This window comes from Geospiza fortis, unplaced genomic scaffold, assembly GCF_000277835.1.
Source record: "Geospiza fortis unplaced genomic scaffold, GeoFor_1.0 scaffold246, whole genome shotgun sequence".
Lineage (NCBI taxonomy): Eukaryota > Metazoa > Chordata > Aves > Passeriformes > Thraupidae > Geospiza > Geospiza fortis.
Genome location: NW_005054476.1, coordinates 103,974 through 127,462, shown reverse-complemented (window position 1 = coordinate 127,462; position 23,489 = coordinate 103,974). Strand labels below are relative to the sequence as shown.

General features: G+C 37.4%; 1 protein-coding gene across 1 annotated transcript in view; it reads right to left on the bottom strand.

Annotated features, from left to right (window-relative positions):
* The window catches only part of CERT1 (ceramide transporter 1), an 80,879-nt gene extending 58,355 nt beyond the window's left edge, over positions 1-22,524 (bottom strand). Inside the window, 3 exon segments of the mRNA XM_005431759.2 lie at positions 398-514; positions 20,393-20,527; positions 22,495-22,524. Of these exon segments, the coding sequence (XP_005431816.1) occupies positions 398-514; positions 20,393-20,527; positions 22,495-22,524 (282 nt within the window).
* Positions 22,525-23,489: the final 965 nt, after the last annotated feature.

Genomic DNA, 23,489 nt, shown 5'->3' with positions numbered 1-23,489 from the left:
AAAAGTGGTCAAATGATGAAAAAGAGGAGCCCAAAACCAGAATAACCTAGAGAATTGACTCTAAGACTGACAAGATAGATAAGAAGCAATACAACAGCCAGGGAGAAGATGGACAAAACCTTGAAAAGATCACTCATAATAAAAGCTTTTTTTGTTTCAAGCTAGAGAGCTCAAGAAAGGCTCACAGTTGTTAGCCCCTAGTAAAGTCTCATCTGTGAAGAAAAAGTGAATTCCTTGGAAACATATTTAACACAGAGCTTCAATCTTGAGCTTTTACCTAGCATAAATACCATGAGCCTTTTAATGACTGTACAGGGAAGCTTAAACTCTCTGCAAGCACTATGCTTGATCTAATGAGGGAATGAGAAGGGAAATTAGAAAATAGAAAATTACATACCTTATGTTGTTCTATTGCATCTACCCATTGCTGTCTGTGGTCTGGATCCTGAGCCCGGAGGTACCAAACACTATCATTCACGCTGATATCAAATCTGCATTCATCAAAGTCATGGGGCTGTGACAGAAGAGAGTGTAAGAGTAGCTAAAATTAGCAACATGATCAACATTACCTCACAGATTATTTTGACACTCAAACACTAATCAGAAAATCTGTCTATATTGTCTCAAATTCATCCTAGATTATAAATTCTGTATTGTGTCGCTGTCTCAAATAATGAACATATAGGAAAGATGCTGGTTTTCTGAAATAGAAAAGCCTGTGTAATACATTCTTATTAAATAAAATTTCCATAAATAAATTCCACACATAATACATTCCATATTTCCAAATACTTTGAAACAAATCCTTCAGCAAAGTATCTACCACACCAGAAAATATTCCTACATATCCATTTTAATTTCAAAACAGGACAAGAGAGCTCCATAACACTAGTGCTACCAGTATTAATTTTAGATGAAACACATACATCATAGCAAAAAAATACCAGGATAGAACCATAAAAGCAGACTATATCTAAATGACAAGTCAGAGCTGGAACTTACTAACTGTGACACGTTTTGCCTCAACTATTTTCACCATGAATATTTCACAGATAATTGGAAGCCACATGCAATCCTTTCACACATCTCCACTCAACTGTATCTAACTTTCAGTTCACATGCATTAGTAAAAGCTTACGAGTATTTAAGGCAACAGTGAAGCTGTTAAGGAAAGTACAGGGAAAGAAAACAATGATCTAATCTGCCCTGTACCCTGACATTGTCAATTCAAAGTTACTCCTTAGAAAACATCCAGCTGAGCCCAATATTTCCCACACCCTTCATCTTTAAAAGCCATTTTTAGAGACATGTAATACAGATGTAGCTGAACACCTTTTTGAAATTGAATACAAAGAAGAAATACATATGAAAATAACTGCAGGATGCTAACAGGTTCCAGGATAAAGGCTTGTGACACAGCCTGAAGGACCACAAATATTGGTACCAGATGCTGAAGACAAGTGTTATCCTTTACAACACACTGCCAATACATTCATTTTGCAAACTAAAAAACTGTTAATCACTGACTAACCACTCCACAAAAGAAAACCTCGAAGTAAGTCTCATTTGTTGTCATGCACACCATTCCAGTGTTAATGAGAATTTTTTTTCCAATAATTTGGAAACCAGAAGCTAATTACACATAAACAAACAAACAAACACCTCTCTCTTTTTCTGTTTTTAATATACTAAGGAATAAGAAAAGTATAACAGAATACAAATTACAAATTAAAAAAATGAACTAGAAAGAGTTTAACAAAAGTACATAAAAAACCAAAGTGTAAGCTTAAAACTTCTTATACTTTGTCAGGCATCTGAGTGTTCAATGTTAAAGAAATTTAAACTTCCCATAGGAAAAACTTCCAGTAACCGTAAGAATTGAAAATCAAGTCAAACAGCTATAGCTACTAATTACCTAATACCTGACCATCTCAAGTTAATAAATTCAACCAACTTTCAAAACTGGTTCTACACACTCCTTTGCCTTCACTGAACCAGACAAAAGGGTGTAAAAAGGGACAAAAAGGGTTGTTCGACCCTGGCTGGATGCCAGGTGCCCACCCAAGTCTTAGCACTACCCTCCTCAGCCAGTTAGGGGAGAGGGAATATGATGAAAGAGTCATGAATTGAGATAAGGACAGGGAGATCACCCACCAATTACTGCCACAGGTGAAACAGCATTGACTCAGGGAAAATAGTTTAATTTATTACCAGTCAAATCAGAGTAGGATAATAAAAATTTTAAAGGCACCCCACTCCTCCTTACCAGGCTCAACTTCACTATCCGGTTTTCTCTACTTCATCCCTCCAAGCACTGTGGGGCAACAGGGAATGGGAGTTGCAGACAGTTCAAACACTTCCTGTCACTCCTTCCTCATGCTGTTTCCCTGTTCAGCATAAGAACTTTCTCATGGGTCAGAGCCCTCTGTGATCGTCTCCAACATAGGTCCTTCCCAGGGGCTGCAGGTCTTCCTTAACTGCTGTAGCGTGGGTCCTTTCCACAGGGCACAGTCCTTCAGACACAGCCTGCTCCAGCATGGGTCTCCCAGGGGATCACAAGTCCTGCTAGCAAACTGCTACAACATGGGCTCCTCTCTCCATGGAGCCACAGGTCCTGCTAGAAGGCTCCAGCATGGGTTCCCCACGCCCATGCTCATGGGCGCAGGGAGACAATCTGATTTACCATGGTCTCCCCTACAGGCTGCAGGGGAATCTATGCTCCAGCACTTGATCATGTGTTCTCCCTCCTTCCTCACAGATGTCTGTGTCTGCAGAGCTGTCGCTCCCAAAAATTCTCAGCCCTCTCTCCCAATCCATGCTGCACAGCAGTTTTTACACTTAGTATGTTATCACAGAGGCAATATACCATCATCTCTGATGAACTCAGTTTTGGCAGCCTTCTTGGACCCACACAGAGCTGGGTCTGTGAGATATGGAGGCAATTTCTGCATCTGCACCCAGAAGCCGCATCTGTAGACCCCCACCACCAAAACTTGCCATACAGACCCAACACAGGACAATACAAGTCTTCTAGCCTAGGTCCCTCTTCTTCAAGCTGAATTTTCTATTACTATTATTATTATATATGTAAAAGAAGTTTATCTGCTTTAGAACAGCAAACTTGCCAAAGCAAAGTGTCACGCTTATATGCCTGTCCCCAGCTACTCCTCTGACAGGCCCTCATTTAGTCATGTGATGATCTACAACATCCAGAAATACTCCAAAAAATCACCCAAACACAAAGCCTAGAAAGATTAGCTATCAAGGTTTTTCCTCACATGATAGCATTCCTCAGCTTGATCTCTCATTCTTGAAGTCTCTTGGATAGAATTACAAGCAATTACATTGTATGTGATTAGAAATACTTTCCAAAATTCATCTTAAAAGCCTGCAGCACTACTGATCCCACACTTCCAAATGGTGCACTTACTTCAGTTCACCATCATCCTTCCTTTCCCCTGAATCTCATATCTAACCTGAACATCTTCTAATGTTTAGGTTAGATATGAGGAAGTAACTTAAGACTATCACCTCTCCTTTCCAAAGACAAGTTTCTGTACTCCCTTTCTTTCCAAAATAGCTTCTAATATATTTGAAAATTCATGCCTTGTTGCTAAGACACAGAAAGATGTTTTCTCTGAGGTCTAGAGAATACTTCAAACACTTTTCTCCACCATTTACTGCATAAACACTTATGCATTACATGTAGTTAAGAGACTAAGTCATACATATATACACACACACACACACGTGTGTGTGTGTGTATACTATAAATATAGAGACACACATATATATAACTGAGCAGCCAGTCAAAGGAGGGGATTGTCCCACTCTGTTCTGCACTGAGGTGCCCTCACCTTGAGCACTGCGTACAGGTTCAGGTATGGAAATATAAGACATAAAGCTACTAGAGAGCATCCAAAGGAGGGTCACAAAGATGGTGAAGGGTCTGGAGGGGAAGCCTTATGAAAGGCTGAGGTCACTTGGCCATTTCAGCTTGGAGGAGACTGAGGGGAGAATTCATTGTGGGTCTTCAATATCCTTACAAGAAGCTGTGAGGCAGGCACTGATCTCTTCACTCTCATGACCAGCAACAGGACCTGAGGAGGTGGCATGAAGCTGAGTCAGGGGAGATTTATTTTGGATATGGAGAGTAAGTTTTTCACGCAGAGAGTCGCTGAGTACTGGAAGAGGCTCCCGAGGGAAGTGATCACAACACCACACCTGACAGAGTTCAACAAGCGTTTGGATGAAGCCCTCGGGCATATGGCAGGACTCTTGAAGCCCTCCTGCACAGGACCAGCAGTTGGACTCAGTGATCCTGGTGCATCCCTTCCAACTTAGCATATTCTGTGATTCTATCAATCAGGTTTAGGGTTATACTCAGCTCACCATGCAGTCTCATGTTATAAACAAGTACAGCTGATCAGACGATCTTGTTAGATCAAGTCGCTTAAAGAAAAGAAATAACCACTAACAAGGTTAAATATGTTTCAAAAAGAAGTTAGGCAGGTGATACATGATTTACTGTTTACCTACTTTAGTAGTATGCATCATTTGCCTATTTTCCATATTTTTGGCAACTGAAATAATTGTTTATCATCCTTCTCCTCTGATTTTTGTTTTTTGTTTTTTGGAAAACATGCTTCCTTGGAAGAACCCTGAATTAACTGAACACAAAAGACAAATCACCTGAATCATGTGCTGTGTTCTTAACACAGAACAAATCAGGTTGCTGTTGATTAACCCCGCTCTCCACCATTGAGTACAGAGTTCACATTTCATTGTCACTGATAACTTGGCAGACTTCTGTATGTTACTTTACAGTTACATACCCTACATACTCTGTGGCAGGCGCTGCCTATTATATACATTCTCCTCCTCCCTCAAGCTACAGACAAACTTCCTTGGTTTACCTCTGGCTATAACTACTTTTATTGTTTTCTGTAGCTGCATCTAGCAAAGATCACAAATTGTTATTCACAACTTCTCAGGTCTGTCCTTTATTCTTCTAACATTCTCATAAGACTAGTTTGATTCCTTTATGCTTCCTGGAAGTTCTTCCATTCTTTACTTTTTTCCTGTAGACCACAACGCATTTCATTTAGGTCTAATTTCTTTCTGAGGTTCACTGTTTCTAGCCTAGTGTTGCTTTTCCCTCTTTTGCACTCAGAAGCTCTTTTAAAATGGTACAGTTCTTAGCCAGTCACATGACAACCCTGGAGGATAAATAGGGATTTTCATCTGTAACAAACTAAGGACATGTACTGAGGCCAGGATATGTCCTAATGACCTTTCACAACAAAGATAAGGCAAGAAAGAGGAATGTTATTCAGGGAACAGGAAGCAAGTAGGAGTTCACTATCTATCCTCAGGATTTAAAGCACCTTGGAGAACTTCAGCTGCTTTTACCCAACTTGCAGCAGTCTCAAGCAACATACATAAATTGAGAGAGCACTGGGGAATAAAAGCCAGATCAAGACACTTTGAATGGGGGCACCTGAAAACATTTACAGCATTTTCAAAGCTGAGTTTTAACCACAGGTTTAAGTGTCTGTGGCAGAGGTAATCTCTGTGTATGCCAAGGGAGCCTTCAAGAGCCCACATTAAAAAATAAACAAAACCAACAAAAAGCCACCACAGCTAAATCATAATTCCATTTAAGAACATGCTGCAAGAAATAGGCCTCCGGTATCCACAACCACCCTTTCTGTAGGACTCCTAAGCTCTTTTTCCAAGGTACCTGCAGAGAAAAAAGGCACTCCTGCAGAAACAAAGGCAATTCCAAAGTATTCAAGCACCCTAGAACTTTCCAAAACCAATGGATACTAGCTCATAAATTCTGAACATTCTAAGCAAGAGCAGTTTACATGAAAAAACACTCACTTGGCTACAGTGACTGAGGAAGTAAGTAGCCAGCTCGGGTCTCATGAGTCATAGCTGATTTCATTGCCACAAAATCCTTCCTGCTATACAGCTGTCAAGCCTGAGGTATTCATAAAACAAGCTTCAGAGCAGTATCGCCTCGAAAAATACTGGTTCAGGTGTTTAAGGCAAATCACACAGGAAAGATTAAGTGATTTTATATACTTTATAATCTTCAAGAGTACTCCATGTCAGAAAACAACCCCAAAACCCAACCTTGAATGAAAAAACTTCTGCTTGATCTCTCTCATTACTCCAAGTAGTGTTAATGGCATTTTGTCCTTTCCTTACCAAGGAAAGCCAGGGTGGTTCATAGCAGACACAACTCAAGTCTGCATATTACTCTTATTAAGGTGTGCTTCTGCCACTATTTTCAGTGCAGAACTAGAACTTGCCTAAACTGAGATTATTTTAACATTTTGAAGGTTTTCTTATTAAGAAAATCCCAAGCTGGGAACAGGGTCACAAGACAAACAAAAGAGGCCTACAGAAAAAGAAAACTACAATTCCTTAGATCTCAGACATGAATGTCACTAGTATAAATTCAATAGAGGCTGTCATCTAGCCTAACCTAAAACATGAAACCTGATATTCCCCCTTTGCTTCTCTTAGTGCAACTCAAAGCCAGTTAAGAGAACTTCACATTCTTTTTTCTGAGTGGGTTTGAGTATGGTGTCAATCAGAAGTTACGTAATTGAAAATTGGGTAAACAAGTCCAAGTTTTGGTAAACAAACTTCAGATTTTTTCTTTGAAAAACGGCCTACACATATATGCCTTATATCAGAGTACCTAAAGCTCTTAAAAAAGCAAATACTCAGCTTTTAAGAAACAAAAAAAGAGCCTTATCAAGTAAAACTGACTTGCATATATTTCATTGATGCAAATGCTGTAACTCATGCCTGCAGAATTTGGTTTTTTGCATGTAGCATGTGTATAGGGACAAACCACCTGGCAATCATTTCTCTTTCACTTGGAATACAACTTGGTGCATTCTGCCCTTTGTTTCATCTGCTGAGGAAATACTGAAACACCACTCTGCAACTCTGACGTCTATCTGCAAGCATCTTCATGTTAATAGGCTTGTAAATATTTTTTAAGATAGCAAACTTCACCAGTTTCAACTTAAATACCTCTTATAAAAGTAGACATGAAAAGTTATAGCCTGGAAAATGAGACACAAGCCAGACTATAACTATTCATAAACAACTTTTCCAGCTCAAGAGAGCTGAATACACAGCTTTTCTCATGTGAAGTGTCACTGTCCTACCATGCAAAGTACAATTTATCTACTGGTTAGTTTTTTACAATTCCCATGGCATTCAGGAAAAAGCATCCTTTTTGCACTGTTCTTCAACGTCCTGAAATTCTCCAGTTACAAAGTACCTGAACAAACTACCACTTCCTCCACAAAAAAACCAAATGTTCAGAGGAGTTACCACCAACTTACAGATTTGCTTATTTGTTTTCACAGATCGTTCAATAAGTTCTGGACCTCGATGTATTCACTCTAATGCCAAAACCACCTCTATCATCCCAAGTTTTCAACAGGAGATTCAGAAGATCACTCCAGGATAATTTGGGTAGTACAAGAAAGGACAGAGGGGCATAAGCCTTGATCAGAATAAAATAAATTGCATCTGTAACATGGTACTACTTTCGAAGCAGACAGAAGTCCAAAAGTGCACTGTATTCATCCATAAGCAAGGAAAACTCCCAACAGAAGGCAGCAAACTGGTCAAAGGGAGAGATGTGCATGTGATAATTTAGGATGTAATAGAAAACACCAGTATCCTATGTTAAAAAAAGAGGTAAGGCACAAGATACGATGAGCTACAGAAATAAAAGAGAAAGAGCACCTTAAAAATTAGTTAGCTTGATGGAATAGAAAAATGGAAAGCAATGCAATGTAGCAGGTAATGATGTTAAATAAAGAAAACTAAAAACATCACTCCATGATTCTCAGTAAGCAGCATGTATCGAAGCAAGAAAAACATTGCGGTTACTAGGAATTGAGGCTAACACTGAAGTACATACTTTGACTATGAGAATAAAGGAAAAAAAGAACCTATTTGATACCAGGAAAAAAAAAGTTATATGAACACATAGTATGGGTACCTATGTTGAGGTGCTAACAAAACCCCAAAAATAAAAAGTTTACTTTAAGATCTGTGCTGTATGACTGAAGGAATTAGCTCTAAAAGCACACATGAAAACTGTATTTCAGCTCCCATGTAAAACCAGTTTGGGACTGGCAAAGGCTGCCATTAGTTAACTAGAAATAAGCTAATAAAAAATCAAGTTTGAAAAAGTGCACATCTTAAAATGATTTTTCGAAAGCACTTAATTAATGAGAGATCTAAACTGTGAAGAACTTGTCCCCTGCTTCCAAAATGTAAAATGGCTGAAAACATGCTAACTTTTAAAAAACTTTGAACAGAAAGGTAGTGAAATGAAGTACCACTCACATAATTTTAAAGTTACATTCTACATGGTGAATATTACTTCAAGTCATCAGTGGAAACATTCTATCAACTGAATCACAATATGTGTTTTACCAAATAATATTATGCATAGTTAGGATTTTATCAGACAAGACCAGTCAAAACATTGTCATTACTGCCTTATTAAATACTAAATAGCAGTATTTCTCAAGTTAGTGTATTTCTCTCCAGAGTCGCTGAAAAGCTCATGGGTCAAGATGAAGACAGAGAGACCACTTACCTAGTGCCAGCATGGTCAAACAGATCTGATTTAGGGAAAACCGGGTTAAGTTATTGCAAAGTAGAGTTGGATAGTGAGAAACAAAAGAAGCACAGGAGGAATGGGAATGAGGGCTATGGTCTAACACCTTAATTCTGCCCCTCCTTCCTCATGCTTTCACATGCTCCAGAAAGGATTGTATCCATCATTGCAATTCTTCAGGCTAAATCTGTTACGGCATAGGCTCTTTGGAGCCTGCAGCCTCTGTTAAAACATATCCAGCTACTGCTGGGTTCTAAATAGGTTGCAGTGTGGTTGTCTGGTCCGGTATGATTCCCTGCACAGGTTACCAAAAATGCCTGCACAACATGCTCCTACACAGGCTGCAGGGTATCTCACTCTGTGGCTGGAGCATCTCTTCCTGCCCAACCAGTTTTTCTCACACCTTTTCCTCCCTCCTCTCTTTCTTACACACTGCTGAGCAGCATTTTTGCCATCGCTGTTTACCTAGTGATGTAACATAGTGGTTGTGAGGTTCAGCTGTGAGTGCCCCACACCGCATCCACTGAAGCTGACCATGTTCTGTGCAGGACAACCAGGAATCTCCTCATGGAGGCTGCATGGCAGACCCCAGCCCCCCCAGCCCCACGATGTACACTCAATGCAATCATAAAAGCTCATCAAGATCATTCTGTCACTATTACTTATTTTGAAGTCACTTAGCTTTAGAACTACAAACACTGAAGTAATTAACTTTGCAAGGATTTTTTAAATATCAATATCTATTGTGGATCTAGGTCTCTGAAGGGAACAACTTAATGAAAGCATTATACTTCATTATTATAATACATTTTATTAATAACGTACTGAAGTCCCAAAAGACATTACAAGTTCTGATTTTCTATATTTGCAATATTTGCGCCCTGCTGCCCCCAAGAAAAGCCAAGTAGATCCACAAATCTGGCAAATTAAGGTCTACCAAGAGTCACATCACAAAATTCCAGTCTCCCATTCTTAGTTCTAAAATCCAGTCAAAACCTAATAGAAACACTGGACTACAATGTCTTGCCTTTCCTTGTCATTATTCTTAAGCAGTAAGAACCCACTTTTTAGTTACATTGATCGGTTGTATTCTTTTTACATTTATTTATACTGTATTTTGTTTCATGACAGCACAGGAAAACCTTACTACGAACAAGCAAGTAAATAAGACAGTTCTATGCCTATTGGAAGTGATAAACCTTTAGGGGCAAAATATGGGATATCTAGCTTCTAGCTCATTAGCATATTAAAAAGAAAACTTTCTCATAATGGCATATTTGCACATGTAGAAAAAAAACTTACAAAGAAAACAGGCTTAAAACTATAAAAGCTATACAATGTTTTTACATTATTTGCTACTACCCAAATATTCCACTTCAGGTATTGAGTCAGGATATTTTCTTCTCAAAATGCCTTTGAACACTAAATTTTCTTCTAAATAATGATATTTTCAAAACCTAGCTAAAGTAGAGGCCAGCGAAAGCAGAAGCATGTAAGCAGAATTTAAAATTAGTCTGTTAGCACAGCATGCAAATTTAAAATTAGCTTGGTTTAATCCATTGCAAAGAAGCTCTCTCATGGGAGAGCTGTCCTTTTAAGTCTGGATCAAGTGTACAGTGTGTGTTACTTTAGCATTGAACCCACACTTAAAATTTGAAATTACAGATCTCAGGTGTAAACCTGGTCAATCTGTTTTTCTGCACACCTGCCAAGTAGATTCAGATGCAGAAGTTGATAATATAAAAACAATTTTCATAATTATTTGTGAGGAAATAATTTATCTTACAGGGCACTATCTTACACTATATGATTTTTTAGATTATTATTTTATCAAATTATTTTTGTGTTAATGAAGTGGAATTAGTAGGTAGTCATGCTGTGTTGGTTTATACGTAAACATACCCCTGACACTGCTATTCTCAAGTGCCTACTGAAAAAACACTAAATAGCAAGACCTAGAGTATAACAAATGTGTACTTGAAATGTCAGCTAAAAATTAGTCAAAGACATGGAATGGCGCTGTTTTACTAGAAGAAAGAGGGCAAGGCTGAAATAGTTGTAAACCAGCATGTGCTTGCAAATGTCACCTTAAGAGATTTACTAGTGACTACAGATACATGCAAAAACTCTGTGGATTAGTAACTCGGTATTAACAGATTTAGAGACACACAGAGAGAAATCAGGATATAAGCAATGGATCTGTCCTGTTTAAACATAGTCTGAAGAATTTCAAACTTGGTCTAACTCATAAAACTTACTTTTAGAGCTAACTATCAGTTATGGAAATGGAAGCATACATGTTACTGCTTTGGTGAGAACCAAGTCTAAGTGAACCCCCTGCAAACAAATTCATATGATACCTCTCAGGTTTCTAGTTGGAACAAAATATTTGCATTACCTACCAACAACATGCACCAGCCACAGGAAAAAAACTATAGAAAAACATCAACCCAGAATTGATTACAAATCACCACGTTAAACTTCTTAGGAAGCACATAATATGCAGCAAGAAACTATAGTTATTAATCAGGATGGACGCCAAGCAATTTTGTATCAGCTTTAGAGAATGCAGAAAACACTGCCTGAGCCACTTTTTTTAAAGGTTAGTTTTACTGGACAGTCAAACATAGGAATCACACTCACACTGCTGCACTCCTAAGATAAGTATTTATATATTAATTTAGTTGTACCTCACACAGTATACTGCAGTGTGGCACAGGAGACCCAGCACTCTCACACACACCAGTGTCAAGAGAACAATATGGATTTCACAAGCAAACCATGAGTGAATATCCAGGGAAGGTACTCCACCCTAACAGAAAAGCCATGCTTCACAGTACTGTATTGAGCTGACAGTGTAGACATTCTGGACCTAGATTCATGGTGATGGGAATGGAAATTCCTGTTCTAGGAATTTCAGTGGCATTCCAGCTAGAATAAAGGCCTGATGTACCTGCCGAAGCATCACGCTAAGACTTAAGATTAGCTGGTTTGAATCCAAAAGTAAGCAACTTAACACAGTGCAACTGTATAAGCATTTCTACAAATGCAGTATGAACATTATTAGCAACAGGACTTATGCTAACTATGCAATTCCCAGTCCTGAACTGATCTCATTAGCTTGTTATGAAAACTGGTTCTATCAACTAGACCTTGGAACCAGGTATCTCTTGTTATGATACAAAATTTAAGCACGAGATATCAAAAACCTTGAAACTACAGACACAGATGAAAAGCCATAGCCCCAGAACCATAAACAATTCCTTAATGGTCAAATACCAGTCAGTGAAAAAATGCAGCCTCCACAGCTGGGAAGGCTGGTTTTGCTCTTGGTAGCAGCGCTAACTTAAAAAACCCAAACACTTGAGTAACAGGGCAAGGAAGCCACAACGCTGCAACTGGGAAAGGACCACCTCTCCAGCATCACAGTGCCCCAGTCATATATTAAAAGATGCTTACAAAGGATCCTAATTTGGGTCTGTCTGTGTGTTTTGGCCAAAGATGTATGCCACAGTTCTACACCTGTCCTGTCATCCAACCTTCCCCATCACTCACTGAAGAGTTCTCCAATTAGGTTACCTTCATCTCAGCAACTAGGACCATCAAGAACAAAGCTATCAGGCTAGAAATATGGTAGCGGCTAGATGGTACTGCACAGTTACAGATAATTTAGGATGTCAGATATAAGTGACTGCTTTGAATACAAGATTATAATGGTTACTGTGTAGTAACTTATAGCAATAATTAAAAATATGTAAGAACTAATTAAAAAGACAAGGTATGCTGCTAATGAATGTCAGTCTAAAAGCTTTCATTCTAAAGTTCAAAATTGAACTGAATTGTCAGTCTAAACTTCGCCACCACAGCTACCTCTAATTCTTTAATATATATTTGTATGCGTATACATTTAGATGTATATATGCACACATAATTAGTTTTGAAAAAGCTGTAAAAGAGAACTTTAGAAAGAGCAACACTTATCCTTAAAAGACAGCAACTTAAAAAGCTTTACAAATATATCAGACACCAGTTACAGTACAACTTCAGTTAAGTACATGGAGACCTGGCATAGTAAATTAATTCTATTCCAACTAGTCCTCTTAACTAAGGAATGACAGGCTTCAGTTGAGAGGAAAAACACATCAAACAGATTTAAAAAGTGGTGAAATTGGCCACATTATTTGATGGATTTCACCCTAATAGAATTCAACATGAACATGGGAAAATAGCAACTAAAGTATATGCCTAAAGGAGGAGGAAAGAAGCTTAACTGGGAGAAGAAGAAAACAACAGTCATCTATGACAAACTATTTTCAATGTATGAACAGAAAGTGCAGTTAATCTTCAGGAAGCATCTAAAAAAGAGATGGCCAGCTGTGGCTGCATATTAGCAGATGGAAAATATTCCGACTCTTTGACTTCGTATTCTATGAATGCATATCCAAAAGTGAGGTCTAATACTGTAAAAAACCTCAACAGAGCTGTTGAAAATGTCATTAACAGCTATCACAAGACACACCAGATGATAAACGGCAAGTTGCCTAGGAGGACTGTTGAGCAACAGTACAGCCCTGGAGGGAGTGACATACGAACCAAACATATTCCTGAACAAGAAATCAACTATAAATCAATCTTACAAAAATGCATAGAAATTCAGATTGAGCAAGAATAAGGATTGCAAGCAGCATATAAAAATTTGCTGAGCTATAAAATCATAGCTTTAATACCTAAACCACTGAATTTATTCAAGACTTGGTATACATCTACAAGAAATACTCCACAGCATGAAACTGCTCCAATATACTGATCCACAGGCAAGTATTATGACCCTGAAGTGTATGTCAAATAATGAACAGTGTTAGAATTTAATTATCTTAATAAAAAAAGTCATGTTGTGGAACTGTATTCTCTCTGATAATAAAACGAAAAATACTGCTGGATTACAGCCTTAGTTTCAAGAGTGTGGTAACACATGATTACATTCAAATACTAAAAACTAATTCTTCAGCAATATTAAGTAAGGGTAAGATATTTGGTTAACGTAAAAAAATCTACAATGTACATCTTAATCATTTTAGAACTTGCATCATAGTACAAAGAACAGCTTCACTGAGCTGATCTGGATGTGTATTTTTCCATTTCTGACCTAATTTCTTCAATACACACTACAGAAGAACTTATCCATTTCTCCACCATGCCAAATAATTCTTTTTTGCTTGACCAGGATGTTAGCATTTTACAGAAGTTCAATATATACACACATTTTCATTTCACATCAACCCATCAGTGGCTGGTTCAGATAACTCAGAGGCATACAAAAATTTGTACAAAGGATGTGAATGCTAAAGCTAATTGTCCAGGAAAATCCTGTATTTCAAGGAACTTCCACATGCCAAACCAGCAGCAGCCCAGTGTCATTATCTCCTAGGCATTTACTCCCTTTCCTTTCCTCCCTATCCTGTTGCTCTTTGGCATTTTCCTCTCCAGAACAAAATCATCTCAGGCCTTTCAAATATAACAAAGTACTCCTAAATACATTCACCTCTATTTAGAATGTCCATTTCCCATTTAGCTGAAATCTCCCCCCAGTCTTGATTTAACTACTTGATTGAGACACACACCAAAGCCAAACAGTACTCATTGCCACATGACCTAAATAAACCCTGACCTAGTTAGGGCTTATAATATAAGTCTTAGTTTACTCAGGTCATTTTTTTAGAAGCAACTAAGGCTGAGAAGACACTTTATCAAATTACAAAAAATTAATTATTCACTTAAATGCCCATCATGTCATGCTACACCAGATTGTTTTCCAACCTCAGACAGCTGGAAACAATATTTATCCAAGCAATCAGCAATTACTACAAATTTTCTGATAGTGTTTCTGCCCAGGGCATGGCCTTATGGCTTAGCCTTTTTAATAAAAACTTTCACAAACTAACACCTATTAGTTCCCATTCAACTTAACCAGCAACAAACTCCAGCAAACCTAAGAGTAGATACCAACTGCAATTACAGCATTCTTTTATCATAAGCAGGTATTTTAGCAAGATCAAATTTTGATGCAGTAGCTAGAAAAAAAGTAAATCCGAACTTTATTTCCTCTATACCACTTCTATATAATACCACATCAACTGAGTCCAAAATACTGTTAGATTTCACATTGTATAAAGTGTAAAAGAAACACATCAATATATTGTTAATGTCAAGATGACTTTTTGAAAGTCTGCTTTGTAAGATATGATTCCTCATGCTACTAAGAACACTTCTCTAGCACTGACATCTCCTTCAATTAAAAAGACACATCTTTATCATAAAACTTAGGTATTTGTAGGGTTTGATGTTTCTGTGAAAAAAATTCATAGGAAAGTTCTGCATGTGTTTTAATTGATAAGCATATGAAGCACTTTCTGTTAACCTGTCAATCTGCTTTTAAAAATGTCAATTGGTACTTCATCTCACAAGTGCTGAATTATTAATGGTGGTCAGTATCACTCTATAAATAAAACAGAAATACTACTAGAGTGAGGAAAGGTGGCTGTTCAACTAACCATATCTTTAAAAAGTGGAGTTAGATTTTTATTTTTAGTGGTTGATTACTGGATACAAACATGTCAGTCTCTCTTCAGACTACAATGAAATGAGAAATTTAAAATGGAGATCTGCCAGTTTAGCTCTTTCATGTACAGTGTTCTTGTTAATTTTGTAAACTAAAAGTAACACATGTTTACATCTGTCCTAATTTATAAAATGAATATTTATGAAGTTCTTTACACAACAATTTACTACTACTTAGGAAGGAAAAAAAAGCTAAGACAATTCACTAAGCTGTCCCTCAGACAGACTTCCATTTTCTATCTTCTTGCTTTTCCTGAGCTCCAGATATTCATAACAGATACTCAACCCCCACACCTTTTAGAAGTTCATTCTAAAGCTAAATGGCTGGCTGGCAATTTTATATTAATATAAAATGTCATTACTGCCTTCATTAAGCAACTGTACTTTCCAATTTCTGGAAGAAAAAATCCCCAACAAACGTGTTTACTTGAAAGTATCTCCGCTGTGCAAGCTGAATTTATTGCACAGTCCTAGGTCAGGCATTTCCACAGAGCTGTCTAATTGTCTCTTTACGACACAATAAAATAGCAAAGCACTCCAAAAACCCCAAACTACAAACCAACAGCAAGTTTCCATAAAGGTTTTGATATGCATATACATCATTGCATATAACCAAAGCCAAGGAAAACCATTGCATCACAGTTATTGCATCTGGTTTAAGCAACTAAAACCAAAAGGCTTTTCTACATAAATAATATACACAGGAAAGAAGACAAGTATCAATCACTGGATTAAAGCAATATGGCAAATATAGATTCTATCAGTAGAAAAGCTGAAGTTTTAAGCTGGAACATGAGCTTCTGGAACTCTTCCTGTGTAGCTAGTCACTTCTAGGGACAAAAAATACAAAGTTCACACATAGCTGAGTTTAAGCACTCTTATTTTACCAAGCATTACACTTCTCTAAACAGTTTTTAGAGCTACTCTGACCAGGCAAAACCCCCTAGAATTCATCAGATAAACACTTTGTTATTAAGAATTCCATAAAGAGATTTGAGAATCTATTAATATAAATTCCTACCATGATTAAATTAATGTTGGCCTTCCTCTTAGATTGCCTGAAGTGGGGGGCAGAGCATACAATTTTACTCTTGATTTATCATGCTGTGACTACATGAATTAGTGCAAGTCACTCTGTACAACAGTGGTGATGGCACTGTGAGAACAGACACAGCAATCAAAGCAAAGACAGCACAAGCTTATGGACCAGGTTGCCTGAAAGTTGGACTTCCAGATCTACAGGGCATTTTCTTTTTGTTCTTTCAATAACAGACCCAAACCTTCCAACTCCACAACCATGCCCCGGGGACCCACATTAACACAACTGCCATGAACATCCATTCTAACCTTGTACACAGAATTCCCCACTGGAAGTCTGACTTCAAGAATGAATGAACTACAAAACTTTAAGATAAAGAAGGGTATTCTTAATAAAGACCAACTGGCACTGACTACCATCAACAACACTAATTTACTATGCACAGGCTAGATTAATATAACAAAGCTTAAGTTTGTCCATATGTGAACTTTCTATTATATGCATAATTTCATCTCATCCACTGACCATACAGCAGAACTTTCATTTTCAGTTTCAGCCTCCAGCCTGTTATAAACCAATTAAACACCTTTGAGGTGTTTTGTCTTATGTGGATAAAAGCAAGTCACCTAGCATCATATACTGACCTTCATCATCCTTCCTCAAACTTAATTCATTTGGCCAGTTCTTTACTTGATGTAATCCAGTGAGTATACAATAAATTATCATCCTTTGTTCATCTATTCCAGAGAAATCAGCTGTTTTCAGTCACAGTAGTCTAACCAGATCCCCTATTTTTCATTCAATGACAGGTTACTGTCACATGGCCATACCTGTCCTGGATATATGACAATATAATTCTACACTTGAAGCACAAAAAGCTATGCTAACAAGCATAAATTTAACTAGTATTCTTTCATCAAATAAAGGGAAGAGATGAGCGTCTTACAAAATATTCCCATAAAATTATCTATCAACCCCTACCCAGTAAAATACAAATGATCCAATAAGAGCAGAAGCAACTGTGGGTTTCTGCATACAATATTCATGTCTCAGTTAATACTACGACTTATAATTAGACTCATCTTCGTTGCTGAAAGTACAGTAATACTGCTCAGTGACAGCAAACTTCCAAATTTATGCTTATATCCTAACAAAATGTGGTCATTTTATATAACAGTAGAGTTAACTATGCACAAAAAATCACTACATTCCCCATTGGATTCAAACTTGCATACCTAATCCAAGTGCCTAAAAGAAAGCTTCATGAAAATACAGCTACCCTTTCCTACAAGGGAACATTACAGTTATCAACACCACCTCATACTACAGAAAACTTAACTGAAATACAACAGGTTAAGATAGAAGTAGTTAATCAGTCTGACTCCGGATCAGCAAGATCAAGGGAAACTGAACTTACAGTATAGTGAAAGATTGTTGGAAAATATTAAAGATTAAGATATCAACTACATCAAATCAGTGCAACCAAATTAAGCCAATAAGAAACCTGACATCCCCTCATTACCAAATTAATTACTAATCATTCAGTAAATAGTAAGTTCCACTGAGAGCAAAAGTAGTTTCCACACATTATAATTTCAAAACTTATTTTATCAGCAACTGGTGTTTTCCTATGCATTTAAATACATGCTGGAAAGTTATAGTTACTGAAGACATATGAGGATTCAGAAGTAAAGATCAACTATGTGCCTCATGAAGAATGCCTTAAACATTTATCTTTGAGCATAACCAATTTTTGATTGAAAAATTAAGTTTTAACATGAGTACAAAATACAATATTCAATTTGCTACTAAACAATTATCATTGTTGCAGAAGCAACAGAAGCATCAATGGCATTAAAGTACACCCTCTGCAAAACAAAGAGAGAATAATTACAAGACAGTTTCAAAAGTGTATTTCTATATGCTAAAGACATGAAATGATCCAATGGTATTCCTCAACTTCTAAACAATAACTTTAATTGCAGCTAAATATAACTAACTGGAACTTACTAGCTTTCAGGAATACCATCTACCAAATGAACTGTCAAATACCATTCACAAAGCACGAGCCTGAACATAAACAGAACTAAAATACCCGATTAACCTTTAGAACTGCGGATGCTTTTAATTCCTCCTCCATGTATTCAAGAAGTTCAAGAACTTAAAAGCAGATGCATCAATTCAACTGCAAGTTACCAGATCTAAGAAGTGCCACAGATAAAAAGAAAAAAGGTACCTGTAAGAAGTTCCAGTGTTACATACATCCTAGTCTGAAGACACGCTTGCCAGCTTGCTTCCCTTTGTAAACTGCAATGTACCAAAACATTCCAGCAGAAATGGTGGTATACCTATAAGCTCTCACTAAACCATTCCGCAGCTGGAATTCAGGCTGCTGAGATGTGCTGTACGGCACGCCTGCAGATGCCCTTTGGCTACATCCTTGCCAACACCTTTCTCTCTCTGCCTGGTTGGCATGTTAAGCTCTTGCCTCTTGATAGATTTTTTGAAGTTCTGATCATAGGCTCAAAAAACTGCCATAGATACACCTCAGTGAGAACCCATCCTGAGGAAGTTCTAGAAGCACAAACAGTTCAAAAAAGTAAAACACATAACATGAACTGTTTAAATTTTTAGATGACTACAATACTTGCCAGACATCTAAATGTAAAAACTTCCTCCTTTTCTTCACATGCTTTTCTCCAAAATACATTCGGTTGATGTAATCAATTCAGTCTTTTTTTTTTAAACCAAGAGGTGTTAAATAAAATTCTCTTTGTAAGCTGATTATCAGTAAGGAAGAATACTTCTTGTTCATCATCCTTAATTCAACTTGAAAAAATTCCACATATTTGGTGGACTAAGAACATACATGCTAAGATTTAACACTGCTACTTTAGGAATTTGTCAACATACATGCTAAGATTTAACACTGCTACTTTAGTTATTTGTGTGATATGTGAAAGTCCGGCTATTTTTACTCTAAATCACATAACTGGACAGACTATTTAACAGTATTGCAGAAAGACTACAGCATGCTTTTTGATAACTATTAGTCCTAATGTGTATTGTAATTCTAAAAGCCAAAAAAGCAGATTTTTTCCTTTATCTTTTAAGACCAATTAATATTTTTAATTTTTCATGGAGTCATAAATGTTGGGAAAAAAACTCTAATGTTATCAAGTCCAACCATCAACCCAGCACCACCACATTCACCATGCCATCAAGTGCCATATCCACACTTTTTTTGACACTTGCAGGGATGGTAACTCCACTGCTGCCCTGGGCATCCTGTTTCAATGTTTTACAGCCCCTTCTGCGAAGCATTTTTACCGTGTAATCTAAACCTCCCCTGAGACAACCTGAGGTCATCTGTTCACTTCCTACCTGGAAGAAGAGACTGAAATACAACTTGCTACAACCTCCTTTCAGATAGTTTAAGAAGACATAAGGTCCCCCCTTCAGCCTCCTCTTCTCCAGCCTAAGCAACCCCAGCCCCCTCAGCCACTCCTCATAACACTTATGCTCATTTATATAGAGGCTCTTTATTCTTATCAGTCTATTCCAAACCTTCTTTTAGCATTTGACAAAAACAGCAACACACTAACTTGTTCAGAGAAAGAAGAAGAACAGAGAAGAACATTTTTTCACAGAGACGAACATTTTCTTCTGGAAACCTACACAGTTGTGTTCAGAAAGTCAAGAATCACAGTCAAAGAACCACTACCCTCTTTCTAGAGCAAAGACTGTGAAGGATGGTACCTCCTCTGGGAAGCTGGTCAGGAATTTTAAATTGACCCATGGAAAAAACTTTGCACCCTTCAGAGGCAGACAGTCTATTCACCCACAAAACCCTCTAGTGTAAGAAATGAAAAGTTGCTTGCCGAAGCCACAAATTAAAAGAGTTTGTTTCAGCATTAGGAATTCCTTGTCCTGCTCCACAGTGCTCCACTGATGCCACTGTCATAAGATGACCTTAAAGAATTTGCCGTACCCATGTTTGCTTTCACCAGACACAAATATATAGCACCTCAAAACATGAATGATGTCAATAATAAAATTGTACTTACTGTAATCTCAGCCTTGCTCAGACAGATAGAGCCTCTGCAGCCATACTCTGTTTCATCTTCAGACTTGTAATAACTGAGTGTGTTGCTTTTCAGAACTACCCATCGATCCTGCCACCCATGAATATAGTTGGTCCACTGTAAAAAAATTTTCCAAAGATCAGCCAACAGAAAGACAACAATAAAAGAAAAATGGATATTTTCTAGGCTTTTGAGCACATGAAGAAAAAGGTAACTTATTTTTACAACTTCTTTCTAAATGAGAACTTTTTTCTTCTCAGAGCTCCTAGAATAATTTTACAAACTCCCAAAACAACCAAAACCCAGTTGTTTTGAAGGGTCAATAAGACAACAGATGTCTGGACTCCAACTGCACTGCCAACGCCAGTCACAACAAAGGCAATAAACATACTGACACAAATGGAGGAAAATGGGAGGGGGGAAAAAACCCCATTAATGACTAAGGTGAGTTTAGGTACCTGATTTAAAATCTGGAGCTAGGCCAAAAAACTTAAGTGGAACACAGAATAATTTATTTCATATAAAATATGATATAAAGTTATCTTCATATAAATACAAACATGCCATTATCCCACAGCACCATAAATAACTACTGTAGTGCCTAAGGGACTCAGTGCTTTATTAATTTAATATTGCCCATAGATAGTGCTTTAGGTTTTAATTCTAACTACTTTCACGAAGAGGATACTTGGTTATAGCAGACATCCAATCATGTTTTTGCTATTCAGATTTTTCTAGGGACTCCATATTCACATACTGAATAAAACCAATATTCCGGGAACAAATTCTGGATTAATTCTAATTAACACATTTTACATCTAGTAAAAAGTGACCAAAAGTTTTGATTACTATTCTTACATTTGCAATATTTTTTCTGATTGCACTTTGTAGAATCATATGAACTTCATAGAATCAGCTGACACTGATAGAAAATCAGGACTATCCCATAATTCTGTAAATACACTGATACTTATTAATCAATCATGGTGCAAATGTCATACATTTGATAAAAATAGAAACAAAAGCATTGAAATCAATCTTATCGTACAAGCATTTCTTTGATTTTGACAAATGTTCTTTCATTAAAAACTCTGGTTAACATTTAAGTCTATCCATCATTCATTATTTTGTAATCTAAAAAATGAGGGGGAAAAGTCAACTAACAGTCTTGTTGCCACTTCATACTACATACATTACTTAACACATTCTCCATAATTACATGTTAACTTTGGTAATAAGATGATGAGGTCTAAAGAAAACAATTACAGCTAAGAAATTCTTAACAATTTTCAAATGTAGGCAAGACCTTGATTTGTTCTAAAATATAAAGCCCTTTTTCATCTCTTAATACATCTAATTGCTAATGTAGCATTACTTAAAGAAAGCCTCAAGTGTGCTTGGTGCATGAAGTGGTAGCACAAGCAGTCAGAGGTGTATTATTTCCTGCCTTCCTCTTTTCCTATCTCTCATGTTCCCAACTCCTCCCAAGATGTGCAAGGCAGAGTCCAAAGTTATCTTGGGAAAAAAAAAAGCAAAGAAAACAACCTTTCGTTCTCTGAAAAAGTTAACACAAACATATATAGCAGTGAATCTTGCGTCTGCTGTTGCAATCAAAGCTTGCTGCTGCAATGCAAGTGCGCCATCCTTAAAGCATACTTGGGTAGGCACGAGGTTTTGACAGAGAAAAGACCAGTGTTTTCCCAAGTATCTAGATTCTCATGCTTCCTGAAAGCCACTTCCACTGAAGTTCTTTCTTTGTATCTACCTTAAAATCATTAGCAGGAAATACAATGGAAAAAAGGCTAGAGTTGCAAAACATTTCAAAAGACCAGCAGGATGCACTTCTAACAAGTTTCTCTTACCAAATTCCTCCATTACCTTCACAGTTTTTCTCTACTGAAGGCAAGAACTACTAAAACTACTACTCACACAGTGCAGCCTACTTCTATGATTTTAGAATTATACACAGTAAGATATTAAAAATAGGTATTTCCTTAGTAGATAAGTTCAGTATGCTACCATTCCATTTAAATTAGTTTACCTTAATAATTACTGAGATATCAACTAACAAAAGGTAACCTTACCATCATATTCATTGAGACAGGTTTCGTCATACTTGACTATTCAGATTAAATTCCGGGTTCTCATGGGAAAGACACTCTCTGCTACACTCAGCGTAATCATCCAGAAAAGTAAAAAGTTTGCACATACCTCAGCTAGAATGTCTGAAGCTATGGCTTCACCTGCTACACCACTGAGAAAAGCACCTGGACTTAGTATTTAATTTGCTAACATAAAAATTAATTACATCCCACAAATTACTTCCCTTCTAACAGCAGAAGCATCTAACCCAAGGAAAACTTTGCTGTGAAACAAAGCAAACAAAACAGCAAAAGTACACCAAACAAAAATCTCTTATTGTAACTACTCTAACCCTATCTCACATCCATCTCATCCCCCCCCTTCCACCATCCACTATTAGATAAGATCTTACAACCGAGAGCAGAGATCCTTCTCTTCTACTAACCATTCCTCTTATCTCTGGGGTTAGAAACATTTCCAGCCTGGAAGGAGTTCACAAAGTCCCTCACAACAGTGTGAACTCAGTTATGGCTGTTTTCTACGCATTCAGGACAGTGTAAGATCTCTGTATCCCGCGCCTCCTACGTTGGCTTGTGCCTAGCCTTATTGCGTAGGACATGAAAAAAATTCAAAACATAGTGCTTTAATCTTACAGATATTTCAGCGTTATTCTGAACAAACTTTCTGTAATAAAAAAAATAAAATATCCGTATGAAACTAAGTAATTCAATATTCTAAAGTACTTCTGAAAAAAAAATTTTCCAGTATAAACCAACACACGCTCGGAAGCCACCTTATTGCCAGCGATAAAAGAGAAAATAACTACGGTTATTTTTAAAAGGGGAAATAAGCCGTATGGCCATCTTCCTTTTCCTCTCCTCCCGTTATCTCTTGTCGCAGGAGTATTTCAATGCCCTGTTTTGATACTTGCACCCAAAGCCGCGCCTGCTCCCGAGGAAACACGATCGTCTGCGGGCGCCTCCGGGAGCTCCCGGGT